This window comes from Lissotriton helveticus, chromosome 6 (assembly GCF_964261635.1).
Source record: "Lissotriton helveticus chromosome 6, aLisHel1.1, whole genome shotgun sequence".
Classification (NCBI taxonomy): domain Eukaryota; kingdom Metazoa; phylum Chordata; class Amphibia; order Caudata; family Salamandridae; genus Lissotriton; species Lissotriton helveticus.
This window is the reverse complement of record NC_136067.1, coordinates 1811850354-1811870951: the sequence shown is the minus strand read 5'-3', so window position 1 is coordinate 1811870951 and position 20598 is coordinate 1811850354. Positions and strand designations below refer to the sequence as shown.

Here is a 20598-nt window from a genome sequence, read left to right as displayed (position 1 = left end):
TTGAATGTACAATTGAATCCATTCTCATTTAACAGCTGTTATTTCCAAAATGACAAAAATGCATTAGTCATGCCCTGGGTTGATACTCTTTATTAGCACGTTAACTTTACATTTAAAACACATACATTTTTGCTTACTTTCTCTTGAATTGTAGGTCATAAATAATACCTAGATGGTAAAGCCTGAAAATAGTTATATAGAAAAATACAGAAATGTAAATACCTAAGACCACAATCGGAATGGATACAACTTTAATTCTGTAAACCGTTCTTTGAAATGTATGGAGACATGTAAGAGCAGATAAAAGCCTAATGCAGACATTATACATTAGCATATACCTACATTTACCAGATTCAAGCTGCCTGTAGACGAAAGCCTCTTGTGGTAATCCCAAAAATGTACAGGGGACTTAGAACCCGCACTTTGCTTACAGTTGGTTGGCTTTGTCACAGTCACTTAATGCTTCTTATTCGATGGCTTACAGTCTTCATTTTTGTGTTAGTCCCTCCACTGGAGCATAAACCTCTATACCTTCCATGCTTTTGATTGGACGACTTGTATTCTTCCACTGCTTACATTCAGTGTTCTACATTTTTCAGCACTCCAAGCGAGAACTTTGTATTTACGATATTTGTGTTTAAGATGATTGTGTTTTATTTAATTGTCTTAATGTCCATGTTCGAGGCATGTGGGCTGCTGAATTCATATCTGTGCATAGATCGCCGCCTAGTGTTGGGTCCGGATGATTGCACATTGTTGTCCTGGACGAGTCTTCGAAGTATCACAAGATAGGTGGCTCCTCCCCTGGACTACAGTTCGCATGGGCATCCTCTCCATCCTCAGATTGCTTTTTCTGCCATTGGGTTCGGATGTACTTTCTTTACTCAAGTTCGGAAACTTTTTCTAAAGGCCAAAAGGCCTTCGAGGTCGTCGGTATTGTTATTTCGATCGGTGCCGAGTGCTTGCTCCAGTTCATTTCGAGCAGGACGTCAAAGAGAGCCGCGTGGCCTTTTCGACACCAGAGGCCCGATCGTCGATGGAACGGAGCCCGTTCAAACGATGCCCCCTTTGCAATTCTAAATACCCACACATCGATGTACACCCGGTGTGTAACAAGTGCCTATCTCCGGAGCACAATGAGGCCAACTGCCTAGCTTGTGCTCGATTCAGATCAAAGAAGACGCTTAGACTTCGCGCGAAGCGCGGCAGACGATGACGAGGCCAGCGCCCGACCCGGTGAATATCTTCGATGAAGAAGACGCAGAGGTCGTCGAGACTGAGGATCCAGAACAGCGGTCAGATCCCGGTTCGGAGCATGACTCCAACTATTATGAGGACGAGGAAGGAAGCGTCGAGAATGAAAACGTCGGTTGAGGTAAGAAACGACGCATCGGCCATCGGAGACGTAGATGAGGACTCGAGCGATGAACCAGGCCCAACAGTGAATACGGGGCCCGGTACGGACACGGAAAGACTTCTAAGGGCTCAGGTCGAGGCATCGCCAACAGGCCTTAGCCAAGATCATACCGAACATTCTATAGCCCCGCGTCTCGGCCCGGCTAAGAATTTATCACGCGAGCCATCGGTCGAACGTTCCTAGTCACTGGGTAAATCAAAACCGAAAGACGTGGAGTCGAAAACGAAACTGAAACTGCTGGAGACAGTCTTCTGATCGACGAGTTCGGATCCATCGGGTTCGACGAAGAAAAAGGGTGTCGTCAACCCTGCGGGGTTACAAATAAAGAGTGTCGACCCGAAGATCGGTACTCTAAAGTCCGTATCCAAAGTCAGGCACGTCGAGCCCACGAGGTCGACGTCGACGGACAGCGACACAAACAAGGGACTTGAGTCTCGGACGGGTCTCGATTCGAAGCAATGAGTCGACAGGCCACAGTTCGTCAAAGGCCTCGAGCAGAAGTCCAAGACTGGCTCGAAGGACCACGTCGAGTCGAGGCAAAAGGCGGCGCCTACAACACAACAGGCGCCTAAGTCAAAGCGAGGCCAACCACGTATTGGCGAAAAGACAAAGTCGGTCGGACCGATGCCGACGCCAGCCCCGAAGGTCAGTCAGTCGACAAATACAACGCCACCGATAAAATTCGGACTGCCCCGACGGCACGGCCTAAGGCGCTCGATCCGAAGACAGGGATCGATACGTCCAAAAAGGTGTCATTGGGGAAAAGAAGTCATTCTCTGGAAGAGGACATTGTGTACCAAGAGCCCTCCTATGAAGAACAGGCAAAACTGCATATCGACTCCGACACAGGCAGACTCACAATTTATCAGAGGAAGATCAGGTCGGAAACTCCTCTTGAGACATATAAAATTCCACTCATAAAGAAAAGGGATTCTTCCACATCACCTGTCCTTTTTGAGACTATAAGTTACCATGGCCAAGACACCTCTGCATACTCACCCACACGCAATGAGGAGGATATGGAGTATGACTACAATGAAGAATTTAATTACCCTGTGGACACGGATCAGGATGACCAAACTCCAGCCTGGACAGACACTATCGACCCGGGGGAGTCACAAACTATTCCTGACACTCCTTCTTATCCGGTCAAGACTTCGCCAACAGAGGATACGGCTGCGTTTAACACATTAATAGAAAAGGCAGCACACAATCATGATGTAGAAATGCATGCTGACCCAATTGAAGAAGACTTTCTCTTTGACACTTTTTCCACTTCAGAGAAATCAGTCAAAACCTTGCCAATGTTGAAAGGTGTCCTTAAACACGCAGGAGACATTTTCAAAGAAACCACAAGAGCTAGGGTTCTTAACCCCAGAATCGAAAGGAAATACAGGCCGGCACCTGTGGACCCTACATATATTAAGGGACAGCTGCCATTAGACTCTTTGGTGGTATCAAATGCTCGTAAGCGTGCCAACTCACAAACAACTGGTAATGCTCCTCCTCCAGACAAGGAGTCCAGGATATTAGAAGCTTCTGGAAAAAGGGTGGCTGCTCAAGCAGCTAATATATGGAGAATTTCTAATACACAAGCGCTATTAGCCAGATATGATAGGGCTCATTATGACACACTAGAGCAACTGCTACAACATTTGCCTGATGCCTACAAGGAGGGAGCAGAGACACTGATACAAGAGGGTAAACTCATATCTAACGCATCTATTAAATGTGCGCTAGACGCAGCAGACACCGCAGCCAGGGCCATCAATACAAGTGTCATGCTCAGGAGACATGCTTGGTTACGCATCTCGGGGTACAAACCTGAGATTCAAACCACATTATTAAAACAGCCTGTGAACCCTGATTATTTATTTGGTCCAGATGTGGACACAATATTAGAGAAGATTAAAAAGGACACTGAGACAGCCAAGTCTATGGGTGCCCTGCAGTCACAACAGTTCAGAGGAGGCTCCTTTCGTCACTCCGGTAACAGAGGAGTTGCACGAGGCCAGGCGTCCCAGCAGACTCCATACAATAAAGGGAACCCACAAACCACCTATACTAAAAACACTAGAGGTGGATACCGTGGCAACAGCAACAAAGGCAGAGGACGAGGGAATAACAACTCCAGATCCTCTGCCAATACTAAACAGTGACGCCTTGTCACTGCCCCCAGACCATGTAACACCGGTCGGGGGACGATTACAACAGTTCCTGCCAGTCTGGGAAAGCATTACCACAGACAGGTGGGTGAGACAACTTATCCAGTTCGGCTATTGTCTAGAGCTAACCTCCACTCCACCCAACATACCCCCAAGACACCGTCCTATGTCCGCAGAGCACATACACTTATTGCAGCAAGAGGTCATCAGCATGCTGCAAAAAGGGGCCATAGAACTTGTACCTGTACAAGAACAGGGTACAGGGGTATACTCGCTGTACTTCTTAATCCCGAAAAAGGACGGGTCTCTCAGGCCAATACTGGACCTCAGGCCCCTAAACCAATACATTCTGTCAGAACATTTTCACATGCTCACTCTACAGCAGGTTCTACCATTGCTCCGTCAGGGAGATTTCCTCGCAACACTAGACCTAAAAGACGCATATTTCCACATACCTATCCATCCAGCACACAGGAAATATCTCAGGTTTACCATACAAGATCAGCACTACCAGTTCAAGGTCCTGCCTTTCGGGGTGACAACAGCCCCCAGGGTGTTTACCAAGTGCCTAGCGACAGTAGCTGCGCACCTACGGAGGAACCATGTTCACGTCTATCCCTATCTGGACGACTGGCTTATCCAAGCAAAGTCAGCCCAGCAGTGTGCCAGCCACATGTCCCGCACTAATCACCTCCTACACAGCCTCGGGTTCTCATTAAACTACCCAAAGTCTCATCTTCAGCCCGCCCATGTACACCAGTACCTGGGAGCCACAATAGACACACTGGCAGCAAAAGCGCAGCCAAACTCAGCAAGAATCAACAGCATTCAATTACTCATTCAAAAATTCAGACCCCAACACTCGCTCATGGCAAGGGTGTTTATGCAGTTGATAGGCATGATGGCCTCCTGCATCTTCGTAGTCCCTCACGCGAGACTACACATGCGTCCGCTTCAGGAATGCTTAGCACAGCAGTGGAACCAGGCTCAAGGAAAATTAACAGACCTAGTGTTGGGTGACCGGTCGCGCATACAACTCTCTGCATTGGTGGAACCCACAAAACCTTTGCAAGGGGCGACCGTTCCAAGAGCCTGTACCACAAATAGTGCTGACGACGGACGCATCTCTCCTGGGATGGGGAGCGCATGTCCTCCATTACACAGTGCAGGGACTATGGACGACACAGCAGAAAAAGATGCACATCAACCTGCTGGAACTGATGGCAATCTTTATGGCAATGAAGGCATTAAAAGTACATTTGTGCAACAAAGTCGTGTTGATCCGCACGGACAACATGACTGCCATGTACTACATACAGAAGCGGTGGGGACACACTCTCCACAGTTGTCACATTTAGCGCAAAGCATGTGGAAGTGGGCCATTCAGAGGAACATATTCCACATGGCGGAACACCTCCCAGGCAGGGACTACCAGATGGCGGATCTGCTCAGCAGACACAGCCACCAGATGCACGAGTGGGAGATACACCCCTCAGTGCTGCACCCGTACTTCCAGCAGTGGGGTCGCCCAGAGATAGACCTGTTCGCCACAAGGGAAAACGCAAAATGGCAAAGCTTCGCCGCCAGGTTTCCACACCCGCAGTCTCAGGGCAATGCGATATGGATGAACTGGTCAGGCAGATTTGCATACGCCTTTCCACCAGCCCCGCTCATACCATTAGTGGCACGCAAACTACGACAACACTCAATGACCCTCATCCTAGTTGCTCCAACGTGGGCGAGGCAACCATGGTACACCCCGTTCCTAGAACTTTCCGTGGTGCCTCATTAAAGGCTGCGATTAACACCCAGTCTTTTAACGCAGAGCCATGGAGACATTCAGCACCCAGATCCGCAACAGTTAAACCTTGCGATCTGGCTCCTGAAGTCATAGAGTTTGGTTACCTAAACTTGCCCCCTGACTGCATGAATATTATCAAGGAGGCAAGAAGACCTACAACCAGAGCATGCTATGCGGCAAAGTGGAAACGATTTGTCATATATTGTACCAATAATGACGTAAATCCGCTAGATGCATCAACTCAAAACATCTTATGTTATTTGTTTCATTTTCACAGATGCAATCTAGCCTACAGTTCCATACGTATACATTTAGCTGCGGTAGCTGCTTATCTTCAAAACAGGCAGCACCTTTCACTCTTCAGAGTACCAGCTATTAAAGCTTTCATGGAGGGGCTCAAACAAGTGATTCCTCCAAGACACCCACCTTCACCTGTCTGGAACCTCAACGTGGTTCTAACCAGACTAATGGGACCACCTTTTGAACCTCTGCACTCGTGTGAAATACAATTCCTCACGTGGAAAGTGGCTTTTTTAGTGGCAATTACATCACTTAGAAGAGTTAGCGAGCTGCAAGCCCTAACTATTCAGGAGCCATTCATCCAAATTCACGCAAATAGGGTAGTGCTCCGTACTAACCCTAAATTTATGCCGAAAGTGGTATCCCAGTTTCACATCAATCAAACCATAGAACTGCCAGTGTTCTTCCCAAATTGAGATTCAGTGGCAGAAAGAGCTCTACATACCCTAGACGTTAAGAGAGCTCTCCTGTACTATATAGACAGGACAAAACATTTCAGGAAAACTAAGCAACTGTTTGTTGCCTTTTCACCACAAGATAAAGGCAACCCCATTTCCAAATCAGGCATAGCCAGATGAATTGTCAAGTGCATACAGATTTGTTATAAAAAAGCTAAATGCACATTAACAGTTCCCCCAAGAGCGCATTCAACACGCAAGTTAGGGGCATCCATGGCTTTCCTGGGAAACATTCCTCTAGAGGAAATATGTAGAGCAGCCACATGGTCTACCATACATACATTTACCAAACACTACTGTGTAGATGTACACTCCAAGCAGCAAGCTGCTGTAGGACAAGCTGTTCTCAAGACTCTTTTTCAGACTGCTGCAGCTGGCACGGACAACCACCGCTAAGGGGGAGACTGCTATCCATTCTATGCACAGATATGAATTCAGCAGCCCACATGCCTTGAACGGAATATGCTACTTACCAGTATGCATCTGTTCTTGGCATGTAGGGCTGCTGATATTCATATAGCCCGCCCTCCTCCCCGGTGCCTGTCGCAGCTGTAGCACTCAGAATTAATCTCTAGCATGGACATCACTTACTGTATTATACTCCATCTCTGCCACAATGGCGAAAAACAATCTGAGGATGGAGAGGATGCCCATGCGCACTGTAGTCCAGGGGAGGAGCCACCTATCTCGTGATACTTCGAAGACTCTTCCAGGACAAGAATGTGCAATAATCCGGACCCAACACTAGGCGGCGATCTATGCACAGATATGAATATCAGCAGCCCTACATGCCAAGAACAGATGCATACTGGTAAGTAGCATATTCCTTCTGATGCTCTTGCACCACCTCCTGTCCACTTTAGAAGTTCTATCTCTTATGATTGCATACTTTAAAACACATTACACCTACACTGCAGATCTTACTTTTTAAGTGGACACTTGCTTGGATTCATTGTCTTAGTCCCTTTAAAATAACACTAGATTTCTTCTGAAATGTAAATACCTACTTTACATGGTGGCACGTTTCGTTTTTTTGTTCCAGCAGTAGCCATGTTGGAAAGGTTTCCTCGTGCTTAGTAGATAGCTGTGGCTGTCTGTGCTCACTGCAGCTGGTAGTGCGGATAACATTGGACAAGTAGAATGGTCCCGGGGTAGTCCAAGTAGCAGAGGTTTAATTGTTAAACTTGCAGAGCCAACAGTGTTCAGCATTGGATTACCATCGGTCACACCCTGTTCGGGTGGGCCACAGGACCTACGGGCTATGGGGGAACAGCAGCTGTGGTTGGAGTCATTGTCTTCTGAGGTTGGTCCTACTGTGGCTCTGTAAACTATGCCAAGTACACTCTTTCCTCACTTGACTCACATGATAGGGTGGAAAAGCTAACCAGTGGCTGTCTATAGCTGAAAAGGAAAATGTTTTACACTCACAGCAAAAGCAAAATGAAATACCATACAGTTCAATAACAGGGCTGTAATCTCGTATACGATCATCAGTAAGGAGCTCAAATCCATTCTGTGCCCCCTCTGAAGATTAATCCCCCTGCTTTGACCAATGCCCTCTTCCAGGGGCGCCCAGTGTTAGGCTATGAGCTTCCCGCTGCTGTGCAGCGCTTTAACACCTGAATCAGCACAGGGGTGGGGGTCTCTGCGAATCAGGGCGTTAGCGCCAACAAACGCTCTGTGCCCTCTAAGCCCTGGTACTCGCACGCTTTGAAAGAACTGAAGCTTGCTGTAAAAAAACTTGAGAGATGTTGGAGACGTCCCTATTGTCCTACTGCTAAGGGGGCTTTGCGTGCGGCTCAGTAGGAATATTATGCTGCCATCAGGACGGCTAAGGGCAACTACTATGCTGGCAGGATCTCTAGGGCCAACAATAATAGTAAAGGAATCTTCACTATTGTTAAGAGCTTTCTTTCCCCTTGTGCCGAACAACCAACGGGCCCTTCTTCCGCACAATGGTGTGAGGTCCTGTCCTCCTTTTTCACAGATAAAATAGCTGGGATTCAGGCTAGCCTGCGCTCCACTTGTCTTGGGCAGAGCACCCAGGTTATGGCCCACCCTCCATCTCCTCCCTCCCCCACTCAGGTTTTCAGTGATTTTTCTCCCCCAACTGAGGCAGATACCCTAGCTGTTCTGAAATCTATGAAGTCTGGGTCTCCCACCGACCCCTGCCCCGCCCGTGTTCTAGGTGGGGTGGCGGAGGTGGCCTGCGCCGAGGTTTCTGAGATTATCAGTCTCTCCGTTCGGACTGCTATAGTTCTTGAATGTTGGAAGCAGGCTAAACTCCTGCCCCTTCTTAAAAAATCAGGTTTGCATTCTGCAGTCCCAGCCAATTATCGGCCCATCTCACTGCTGCCAGTGCTAGCCAAAGTATGTGAGAAGATCGCATTTCGCCAGCTGGATGCTTTTGTTGAAGCGTCCCGCGCTCTCCATCCCGCTCAATCGGGGTTTCGGGCTGCGTATAGCACTGAGTCAGCCCTGGTTGAAATATCTGAGGCCATTAGGGAATGCCTCGACGCTGGCGGCAGAGCGGCTCTGATAATGTTAGATCTCTCTGCCGCTTTCGTTACGGTACCCCATCAGCTTCTGCTTACTCGGCTGACAGCCATTGGCATCACTGGTTCTGCTTTAAAGTGTCTGTCTTCGTTTCTGAACAACCGGACTCAGCAGGTGTGGCTGCCCCCCTATTCTTCCTCGGCTTAGCTCCTTGCGACCGGGGTGCCACAGGGGTCCACTTTAAGTCCACTGCTATTTAATATATACCTGACCCCCCTGATCTTGCTGGCCGAGGAACTGGGCGCTAAAATAATAGCTTATGCAGATAACACACAGCTGCTGTTCACTTGGCCCAGCACGGATCTGGACACTTCATTGGTCCAGACCTTTCTCTCCTCAGTCTTCAACTGGCTTGCCCTTGCCCAGCTAAAATGTAACGAAGACAAATCGGAAATCCTACTCTACGGGCAGTTCCCCTCCAACTTTAGAGAATCCCTGTGGCCGTCTGATGTACCACCCCCTAGTTCTGATGGCAAACCTGCAAAAAACCTGGGGGTATGGTTCGGGGAAAATTTAAAATTCGATGAGCACATTAAAAAACTCACTTGCGGCTGCTTTGGTACTCTCAAAGCTCTCCGGAGATTTTTTCCTTTGCTTCCGAGGACGGCCAAAGAAACAGTGGCAAGGGCACTCATTCTTTCCCGCCTCGATTACGCGAATCCTTTGTTTATTGGCATTCCGGCTTACCTAACCAAACGCCTTCAGATCATACAGAACGCAGCGGCCAGACTTCTTTTTAACATTTTGCTGAAGTCCAGCGTCCGACAACACCTGCGCAACCTGCATTGGCTCCCTGTTGCTCAACGGGTTCTGTTCAAATCCCTTACTTTCGTCCATAGAGCCATCCATGATCAGGGACCTTTGTATCTGAGGAAACGTTTTCCCGGTACTTACCCAACCGTCCACTAAGGTCAGCCTCCCCACACTTGTTGGTTGTTCCCCCCTTCAAACGCACACGCCTTGGCGGGCACTCCATCGCTGTAAAGGCGGCTGTCGCCTGGAACACCCTTCGTCCGATGCTACGCGGCACTCAGAATTTCAACCTTTTCAAAAAAGCACTCAAAACCCACCTCTTTAAAATGACGGACTAGCTATTCTTACTCTTCTGTTGCCTACCTGCCTCTTTACGCGCCAGGATACTCCTGAGTAATTGAGGGCGCTACAAAGCCACCAATAACATAACATAATAGCTTTGGCTACAGTCTCCACTCTGCCATCTGGACATGAGCATCAGTGAGACACAGGTGTATATTGCCCAAATATACCCCACTGGATAATTTGTAGACCAGGTCAATAGCTTTTGCCCAGCGCTTAGTTTGGAAAAGAATAAGTGCCGGGACAAAGTTTTGCTCAGAAGCCTCTGCCTGTGCTAAAGAGGGTTGGGTTTCAGGATCCCAAGGCTAGCTAGTCTTGGTTCCACCTCATGTCTCTCTAATCCTCAACCACTCACAAAAACACACCCTTTCTTTTTATTCCACTATTGCAAGTTATTTTTCAACCCTGCTGTCTCACTTTATAACTGTTTTTTCTTCTTTCTCTTCAATTCCCCATTTTTTGTTTTTCTGTATCTTGTTTTGTAATAAAGTCTGTTGAGGAAAATAAGTGCCAGTCCCCAAAAATAAGTGTCAGTGGAGCGCACCTGCAACCTCTGATTCAAATTAACCACTGCTTTTGCCTCAAAGCGGTCACGTAAACAAAAAGTCTATTGTTCACAAGGCAGATTTCTCTGCGGATATCTTTCTGTCTGCTACTTTACCTTGCTCAGTGGAGCTGTGGGGGTGTTGGTGGGACAATCTGTGAACCTGTTCCTTTAGCAGCGGATTCGGTTGTGTGGAGCTGCGGTGGCACCCTCGCTGGGGTCACAGACCGCTGACTGGTATCAGTGCAGCATGCCTGCATTGCAATACTCATTTGCTAGTGCTCGGTTACAACAGTTGCATTCTCCGGTCTGGTTCTTCAGCGGGTGATCATCTTTGGTAGATGGCAGTTGCAGCCTTCGGCCGGATTATTAGCAGGTGATTGTCTTTTGCTGTTGTGGCCTCCGGGCCAGATCCGGACTTCCACATCACCTGTGATGGTGGCTCTACTTGAGGCAGCTATGACGTCAGGCAGTGGCAGCACCAGTCTTTCTGACACACAGCTGGATACTGGATGACATGATGTTCCTTCACCCTAGAATGGCCTTGTACAGTCCACAACAGGAGCAGCTCAAAAAGATCTAGAGAACCCACTCAGCAGAGGTCGCTGCTGGCTTTACAACAACTAGCCGTCAGCTTCTTCTGGGTGTTCCTCAAGCTGGAAACATACCGGACATCTCGTGGACAGTCTCTCCTCCTGCCGGACCAGTCACTTTCCTTCCTTTTCTCAGAAAACAGGCAGGCTTCAGGAGACCATGCATTAAGTGAATACTTCAGGTGATGTCTCCCCACATCAGGGAGATTGGCAGTGATGCAGACAAACGCCCAGGTCACACAAAACTGTGCAGAGCTCCTTCCTTGATCAGGAAGAACATAAAACTGGAAACCAGTGACGGCGTTTGGATTACACTTTTATACTTTCTTTGCAGACGGGATCCTGTCTAATGTTTTCGCAGTGGGTTGGTTCGCTTCTCTTTCACAGGCCATTTGCTCTCTGTCTCTCACTCATATCCTTTGTGCAAGGTGATGGCTATTGCGTCAGCTAGTAATGATGCTGGCTCAAAGCAGTAGTGTCCAAAACTAGTGGACCATGAAGTGTGATATCCTTGCCCCATCATCACCCTTCCTGAAGCAGTAATCCGAGATGAACGAAAGAGCAGGACAGCCAATGCCTATAAAGGTAATGACATTGAACAACAAGCATTTGCAATGCAATAGGTCTCGCATTTGTGAGATTTTAAGCTATTGGCATTAAATGGAAAAGCCTTTTATTTACGTTTTTTAAACCAACACGCAAATAAAAAGCACTGTCAATTATAAAGGCAATATCTCAAATTCTAGCAAATGGGAGACTTATAGCATTGTAAATGCTGGCTCCGCGCATGTGCATTTATTTCAATATAAATAATGATCAAATGTGCGCCATGCAATAACATCATGTGCGGCGCCCGTGCATGTTAAATTAAACGGTCGTCGTGCTCATTTGCAGCGCCCGTGCATATATTTAAAAAAAATGTGGATCAAATGGATGCAGGCAGCAGCAGTGCAAGCTTCAATCATATAGACAACTGCAGAAGCACAGCCATCAGCAGAACAAGCTCCCATTACATAAACTGCAGAACAAGCTCCCATTACATAAATGCAGAAGCAGAGCCAGCAGCAGGGAAAACTTGAAGCACACAGAGAACAGCAGTAGCATAGCCAGCAGCAGTACAAACTCCCATCCCATATATAACTGCGGAAGCACAGCCAGCAGCAGTGCATGACGTCCTCACGCAGAAATGGCACACAGCAGCAGGAAGTGCTTCCATTGCACACACAATGTACAGCAAGTAGCCATGAAATATTCCTTCTCTTACACAGAAGGGATACAGCACGGGCAGCTGCAATGCAAGTTTCCTCATTCCATTTATGTAGCACTACTCTCCTCTTACTAAATGCTGAGGCACCTATAAAGCATGTTTAACATATTCAATACTAACTTCAACCTACAGAAAGCGGCACATGACTGTCAGCAACCATGCAATCACCTCTGTCACAACAAACTGGCAGAGCATAAGCCACAGCAAGTGAAAACTGTCTGAGATACGTAGAAAAGTTACACGTAACTTAGCAGCAACTTAAAACAGCTTAGAGGCTTAAGCTCTCACGGGACACACACTGGTTTCCCAGTACGACAGACTTCACTTTTTTAGTCCAATGATAGCCGAGTTGAGTCTGCTAGACGATAATAGCGCATAGACACTCCACACTGGTGATGGTGAGCTAGTTAAGAAGAGTTATTGTTACTTAATGCACTATGGCAGCTCACAATGAGTAGGTTTTCTTTAGAGCTCTCCCCCTTCCTTGCTCAAACTCACCTTCAACCCGTGCCTACTCCCAGAAAATACAGAACCAGCTATCCCTTCCCTCCCCTTTATTGCTCACGCCTGGAGCCTTTCACATGAAGCTTGTGGTGCAGACACTGGACAAAAGTTTAAAGTACTGACTGCAGCCTCGTATGCCCCTCAACGCCCAGAGGGTTTATCGGCTGCTCTCATCACAACACAAACCCTGCCTCTCCAGGGGCCCGTCACCCCACCACATCTAAAAGGGTGGGAATCCCTAGAACGGTGCTTAGCAAGAGTTAACAAATAGAACAAGAAGGATTACCGTGCTGTGAGGGTCAGCTGAAGGTTTCACTCCTGAGCCTCTCGAGGGCCGCGTGGACCTCTTCCACACGTTTGCTATTCCATGTCGGCAGTAATCTGAGCTCCTCTTGAGCCCAGTTGGAAGTCAAGCAGGCCCACCCGGGACGTGGGCGGGGCCTTGAACCAAGCCCGAAGAGGCCGGCGTGCCTTGTGACGCGGGGCTCCCATGCTCGAGGGAGAGCCCCGGGGTGGCGGCCGGATGGAGGAGAGCCCCGGGTCCCAGGAGGGGGCCCGGGTGAATCAAGGAAGGCGGCCGAGGCCGCCAACGGCAGTGCGGGACTCCCAGGAGTCCAGGGAATCCCGCCGGAGAAGTGTTGCCGCCACAGAGGGAGTCCCCGGAGAGCAGCCCGATAAGGTCAGAAGGGCTGTGGGGCTCCATAGGCGCTTAGTTAGTGCTGACCGCTGCAATATTGCGTGAGGCTTGCAAGACTTGTTGCAAAAGAAAGTACATGCTGTAAATGTAGCAGATAGCAAGCGCAAACTTGATATCTTTAACAATGAAAGTGAAAGTTAATGAACGGCAACGGCTCACAGTTACAGTGGATGCCAGCGCATGTTCGCGCGCGCGTCCACATTTCCAGTCCAGCCTGCGCATGCCCATCTCCTGTCTCCCTTGAGAGCCAAGTCAGCGACAATAGGTCTCGCTGGCTACAGCGCTTCGCGCTGCGGTGCCAGGTGCGAGACCTAAAAATTGAAGCCTCCCACCATCTACCAAATACCATTGTTGAGGAATAAGCAATAAGCAGCCTTTTGATGACAATGTTCTATTGAATTCCTAAGAGTAGCCCTGTCTCCACTCTACCTCACTTTAGTATCTGGATCTTCGTCCTCCAATCACAGGGATGCAATTGGTGCACTCTAATGTCTGAGGAAGCTGTATCCACCCTCCATCTTTGTGCCATGCTAAACGAGGGACTATCTCAGACTCCCATGACACACAAGTCCTACTACCATACATATACACAGTCAGCAAGCACACAGAATGTCAGCACAGGGTCTGCAGGCCACACTAAAGTAGAACTTTGCCCTCTGCGCACACTACAAAGAAAGGTCTATTCGTAGCTAAGGAATCACAAAACTCTATGCTGCCACCAGCACTCTGTGACTAACTCAAGGCTTGGACAGTATTCCTGTAATAACTATGAAGGCATGCTTGGTGCACTTCTCCAGGGTAGGGGTAAATTACAATTTACCACGCAAAGGACAACTCATCACTCCACCACCCTTCTAGCATTAGAATAAAACATTCAGGTGTTGTAAGTAATGAGTAACATTGGCGGTGAATCCGCTTATATAGTTTATTTATAGTTTCAAAAAAGTAAATAACAAAAAAACGCTAATGACACAAAAGAAGTTGTAGCAGAACTCTGTAAGCCTGCGATATTCAATGACCAGTTTACGGTCTTCGTAAATCTTTTTTCAGCCCCTTTACAGTTCTTCTCCGAGCATAACAATAGTCCAAAAAAGGGCATAGAATGTGTCGTGGGCCACTCTAGTTGTGGTTGAGCACAACAATAGATTTGTATAAAGGTGTAGCAGTTCTGGATTTAAACATTTACCAACATGGCTGAGCTTGAGTTGGATGAGAAGTACTACCACATTTTGTGGTTTAGCCAAACTATTCTTTGCGTTCCTTCCGACAAGGGGTACCCAGTGTAGGCACAGGAGAGCTGAGTCCTTCACAGACTTTTAGTAAGGGAGTTCCCTAACCATGCTCCTTTTCGGTTCATTGTATTTCAATGTGTCTGTTGTGGATCATGAAAACATGACGAGGATTCTGGGCCTGCTTCAGATCCTCTGCTTTGTTTAATGGCAATTGCTGTGATAGCTTTTATGAAATGCCAAACTTCTTGGCGGGAAGCATCACTCTGACTAACGAGCTACTTTTCGTAAAGCATCTTCTGACAATTTTCCCCAACAATTAATTCATCATCGACTTATCTCCTCTCTGTGGGTTCTTAGGGTGGAGGGAGTTTCTGTTGTTCTGGCCAGGGTTCTCTGGTCCCTGCATCTCAGGAAAATGAGGCCAGGGTGAGTTAGGTGTGCAGGGCGTCACTGCTCTAGGTTTAGTTGCTGTGGTTGTGGGTAACTCCAGCAGCCCCTCTTTGCTCTATTAGTCTTGGATGCTTTATCTGTTTGTGGATTGTAATGCCTGTACGCCTCAATATGTTGTACAGTCAAACTACAAATTTGCAGGCAGAAAATGGTATTGCCAATTTAATATAATGTATTTTTTTACTCTAATTTAACTTGCATTTCCTTTTATATGAGCAATGATGAGAAAGCATTGTTACTGTGTTGGACGAAAGAAGAGAAGTGGATGCAGTAAAATATGATTTGTTACGTCTTTCACTTATTTTTTATTACACATCATAACGTTTGTTTTAAGCTGCCTAGCTGAATTTAGGTGTTCCAATGTGTTTGCTGCCATTGATTTATTTTTGGTACTTTCCATATATTTCCTAGGAACCTGGACATTGTGCGGATTTCCATCCCAGCGGAGTAGTGGTCGCAATAGGAACGCACTCCGGAAGGTACGTTTTGACACAGTCAGTCGGATACTCCTCCATCCTCAGCCGTGATACATTTGCATTCTATAATCCATTCGTCTAACTACAGTGTTGCAAGTAGTAAGGGAGTTTGTGTCTATTATATGGAGGTTTAGGCCAGTGGTAATATATTTGACGCTTTACGTATAGTTTGAAGATGGAAAAAAATGCACCTTCAGTTTCATACAGAGCGCTGATGTCTGAATTGGGATTAATTAATTAACTTCGGGAATAACTTCATTACCTATTTTGCAGTCCTATAGTTTCTGCCAAGTGAATCTTTTCTTTCTGTTTTTACAAGTCTTTTCTGCTTTCTAAGAAATCTTTGGCGTGTACTGCATCAACACTAAAATACTTACACAGCATTTTGGGAAGAACTAGACCTAGCGGAAGCACCTTTGTCCGTGACTAGGTAATCCAGACTTTTTATTGAATATATTGTTTTCATTGAAACACGAGCAGAAGCGCTGGATCGACACTGAGTGTAGATGTATCGAGGTGAGTATGGATGGATGATGAGTTAATGACGAGCCTCACTCAGTGGTGGCTGGCATTATTCGCGGGTGGTGGTGGGGTGGGTGCGGGCGTGTGCGTGTGGGAGGTGGCAGCGAGGAGGGGTGGGGGAACGTGAGGAAGGGTTGGGGAAGACAGTTAAAAAAAGGAAAAAAGAAAAGCAACACCTGGCCCCCTGACCAATAGCAACGCTGCAAAGCAGCGTTGTGATTGGTTTTGAGTGTCCTGGTTCGACGCTCAACCAGGGAATGGGGGCCTGCGCTTGTTCTCCACACAGGCTGTAATGCAGCATGCATGGAGAATGGGGAAAGTTCTCATGACTGGTTGGGGCGGCCCAAGAGGGTCGAACAAACAGTCATTGTGCACGTAAGAGTGGCCAAACCACTCCTTCCCTGCACTGTCTCGCTCATAAAGCCTTCTGGAAGACTGGTCCGGCGATTATGCACTCTCTGGTCACCTCCTATCTTCCTCACAGAACCCTGCGCTCCAGTTCCTTGCGCCTGGCCACTACCAAGAAGTTACGAAAAACAAGATGGGACGGACGCTCCTTCTCGTTTAATTCTGCAAAAATTTGGAATTCCCTCCCCCTTGCCCTTCGAGAAAACAACAATCTCCTGGCCTTCCGGAAGCTCTTGAAGTCCCATCTGTTCGGGACGCATCCATAGCACTGTGGCTGTTCCTCTCTGTCTTTCAATTATTCAGCGCTGGGAGACCTCAGGGTAGCCATGCGCTATACAAATTGAACTTCATTCATTCATTCACTGTTGAGAGAGCAGAGCAGCCCCGCTGACCCACCCTCCCGCAACTCATTCATTATCATATCATATTTCCTTTACTACTCAAAAGCAGTGGGGCAACGCTCCTTCACCATACGGAGGAGCCGCCCCTGGCCTCACCCTCTCCTGAGTTTTACCATCTAACTCGTAGGCAAGGGCGTCTTCTGAGGGGTGAGGTCATCAAACTACAGTGCAAATGCACAAACAGAAGTTCCTAATGCTGTGCCCGATGTAGATGCCATTGCTGTATCTGCCGCAGCGTGATGGAATGTGTTATCAGGAGGGCCAACTATGGATACCAGTCTGTAAGAAAGCTTTCTGATAAACTTGGGGAGTATAGCTACAATGAAAAGAAAACTTTAAAAAAGAAAAGAACCTCCAGATCTGCACAAGAATGGCATTGGACCGCTGTCAAACATGGTGCTTTTGGAGCATGATGACATGTACTGCACAAAGCTACCAGTACATAGTTGGGATTTGAGGGCCACAGTGGGCAGCATCTTCTGAAATAGCAATAATAGAACTACAGGGTAGTCTCTACCCGCTGCACAGCAGTACCCAGCACAGGAGCAATGTATCACAATGCGTCTGTTAATTCTATTTTTCAATGGTTTTCCTCGCACATTAAATTGTAGGCTAGAATATTGTCTACCTCTGTTTCTTTAAAGAAGGTCAGGGATTCTGCAGGAATTTGAAATTAGTGAGTTGGTGGGATGAAGTTGGAGCCCTTTTGGCACAGTGATGGTGGTAGTGACCAATACTCGAAAATTGCTTACAATACATTGTGACAACTCTGTATCAAGTAGATAAGTTTTCAGATCTCCTTCAGAGGGTTTAGCTCCAACCAAGGAGTCGGATTCCACATCTTGAGGTCTGAAAGCGCAGTGATCTCCCTCCATGTTTCATCCCTGTGAATGATTGATGGGTGAAGCGGTTTGCTGTTGATGTAAGCATGTTCCTATTTGGGGTGTAGTGTGGCACACATTATCGATGCATCCTGGTGCTTTGACACAGTGAGAGCTATTGACTACTGTGGTAGAGAATTGTTTCTTTTGCTCTTAAATTCTCCTGGCCATTCCATTAACAAACGTAACATTATTTGTGGGTGTTTAGGGTGTAAATTTTTATTTTCAATTCGTGAACCTACCTAGCCACTTTACCAGCACGTTGTAACCATTATCGTCTGTAAAATATGCACAGAAATTGTCATTATACTGTTCAAGTATTGATGTCTTAATAGCGCTGGATTAGCCACTTCCCCAAGCGGGGCCTGATCCTGCTGGTTTGGCAGCTGTGACCTGATGCTGCCTAACTTAGCATTTCCAGAGAGTGCAGACTCTGCATGGCTTCCAGAGAGGCATATGCCTCCTAAGCTCATGCACTGCCAGTGATGCCAGTGCCATCCTCGGACATGATTCCTGAGCTGCTTCCAAAACCTTCATAGTGGACTGAAATAGTCCCCTTGGCAAAGGAGATGGTTCAGCACTTAATTTTTTGGCGATGAACCCCTAGCCGAGCCCAGACATCTGCAAGTGTGTAGAAACATTTTGATCAGACTTTGATGCTTTTGAGATACCAAATAAGCATTATCAGGGCATGGAAAAAGACACTTCAGAGTCTGACACTCTCCTTCCTCGTCAGTACAGTCGCTTGTCTCGTCTTTTTTTGTTGCTGTTATACAAAAGGTCGCAGAAGCACTGGAATTGCCCAAATCCACTGCAGAACCAAAGTCTAACATCATAGAAGTCCTGCAGCCGTCATCATCCGTTTCTGAACTCTTGCACCCTATGAGTGAGACAATTTTGGCTGCTTGCAAAGTCTACTATTTTTTTGGGCCTAGCAATTCTCAGATAGTTTTCATGACACCATAGACCAGTGCCCTCTGATCCAAATTACTTGTACTCACACCCATCTCAGGAGAATCTAGTGATGCACGCGTGATCTGCCAAATGAAACCCAAATGTCTTTCGTGCAGTTTCTCCAGACCAGGAGTTGAAAAGATTTGACCCTATGGGCAGAAAGATTTTGCCTTTGGCAGTCTAGCCCTTTGTACTGCTAACTCCAGGTGCCTTCTTAGCCGGTATGTCCACGGCTTGTGAGAATTGGAAGCATGGCTATCAGCCTCCCAGAACATGTGAACAAACCTTCAAGATCTAGGATGAGGTGGTCCAGGTGCATCTAAAAAAGTTGAATTGTGGCTTGGATTCCACATTACGTGGCTTGATCTATGGCATACAAATTGTAATTAATGGATTGCATACACTATTGTTCTGTCTCTGTATTAGCATATATGAAATCCAATATATGTTAACAATTAATGTCATTTTAACAGGTGGTTTGTTCTGGATGCAGAAACGAGAGATCTGGTTTCGATACATACAGATGGCAACGAACAGCTGTCAGTGATGCGCTTCTCGCTAGGTAGGTCATGATGCGTAGCTCTAAAGTGGATCTATATTATACCTAAAGCTTTTATTGGAAAATGTGTCATTGGCTTCCCTCGGCGTATCTGGAATAAACCTTCATTCTATTCCAAAAGTAAGTCTCAAATAACATGGAGAGAGATTGAATTTTTTAAAATATAAAAGACCATCTGGAATAAAAGGGAAATTCCCGTAAAATTATTGCAGTCTCTCCTCTTCTAAAATAAAGTGCAGGGTCCTCAGAACTGGCTAGTCTTTGTAAGGAGAATCTCCCAGCTCAGTGTCTGGTGGTGAGGGCAGCTTCCCTGAATTACAAATAAGTATTGTATGAAGAACAAGAAAATGAAGTGTCTGGTGCAGCAGGGTAAGAAGGTCCAATAGCCCCGACGTCTTTCCCAGTGTCCGGCTAATGCATTTGTGGCAAGGTACCCTCGTCCCCTCTGGCAGCTTTGGTTCAAGTTCTTATACCCCTGATAATGTCGTCAACATTGTGTTTGGTGTGAAAAAGTTGTTCTGTTCTACAATGGACAAGGTCGTCCAACGATACAAGACATATACAGGCATGGTCAAATTGCAGACTATCCTACAAATGCTAGTTTCCAGACATCTACCTCTTTTCCAGCTAGACTCTAGCTGAACCTCCCCCGCCTCTTTTTTGGGAAGCAGGAATGCTTTGATGGGATGCTTCAGCAGGGAGAAGATGACCCGAGCCTCTGCTTGGGCAAAGCCATGGGTCGTCAAAAGTGGATAGTGTGTGTTCATTACAACTGCTTTGTCCTGCACTATCCAGGCAGCCTTTGCCCCAGTCTTCATCTCTAGACCAAGTGGACGAGGCATCATAAATAGTGCTCTCTTTAAGAGCAATCAACCCATTGACACCCTGGGAAAGAAGACTGTTATTTGCTTGTAAGGAACAAGGTAGGAGAATCTGCCCGCATTTTGTGTCTCTGATTTAAATCTGCTTTTCCCCTACTTTCTGACCCATTACTGTAAACCCTTTTTTGTCTCACACGTTAACTACCAATGTCACTAATTGGACCACACCGGTTCTTCCCATAAATGATTGGTAAGTCACCCAGTCAGAATGTAACGTGCTAGGAATTTGGAATAAGGGCAAGGCAGTGTTGAGATCAGCTCTCTTGCGATTGATCCACAACAACTGATAGCAACAAATTACAAACATTCATTGCAATTTGATTTTCTTCATGTAGATGGCACGTTTCTGGCTGTGGGATCCCATGACAATTTTATTTACCTCTACACGGTTACAGAAAATGGAAGAAAATATAGCAGATATGGAAAATGCACTGTAA

General features: G+C 46.9%; 1 protein-coding gene across 9 annotated transcripts in view; it reads left to right on the top strand.

Moving 5' to 3' along the window:
* Window positions 1-20598, top strand: part of EML4 (EMAP like 4) — a 720824-nt gene that overhangs the window by 643713 nt on the left and 56513 nt on the right. For all 9 annotated transcript variants that reach the window (XM_078649700.1, XM_078649705.1, XM_078649703.1 and 6 more), the window contains 3 exons: window positions 15491-15558; window positions 19195-19283; window positions 20497-20594. In XM_078649700.1, coding sequence (XP_078505826.1) covers window positions 15491-15558; window positions 19195-19283; window positions 20497-20594 — 255 coding nt within the window. The remainder of the gene's footprint in view (window positions 1-15490; window positions 15559-19194; window positions 19284-20496; window positions 20595-20598) is intronic.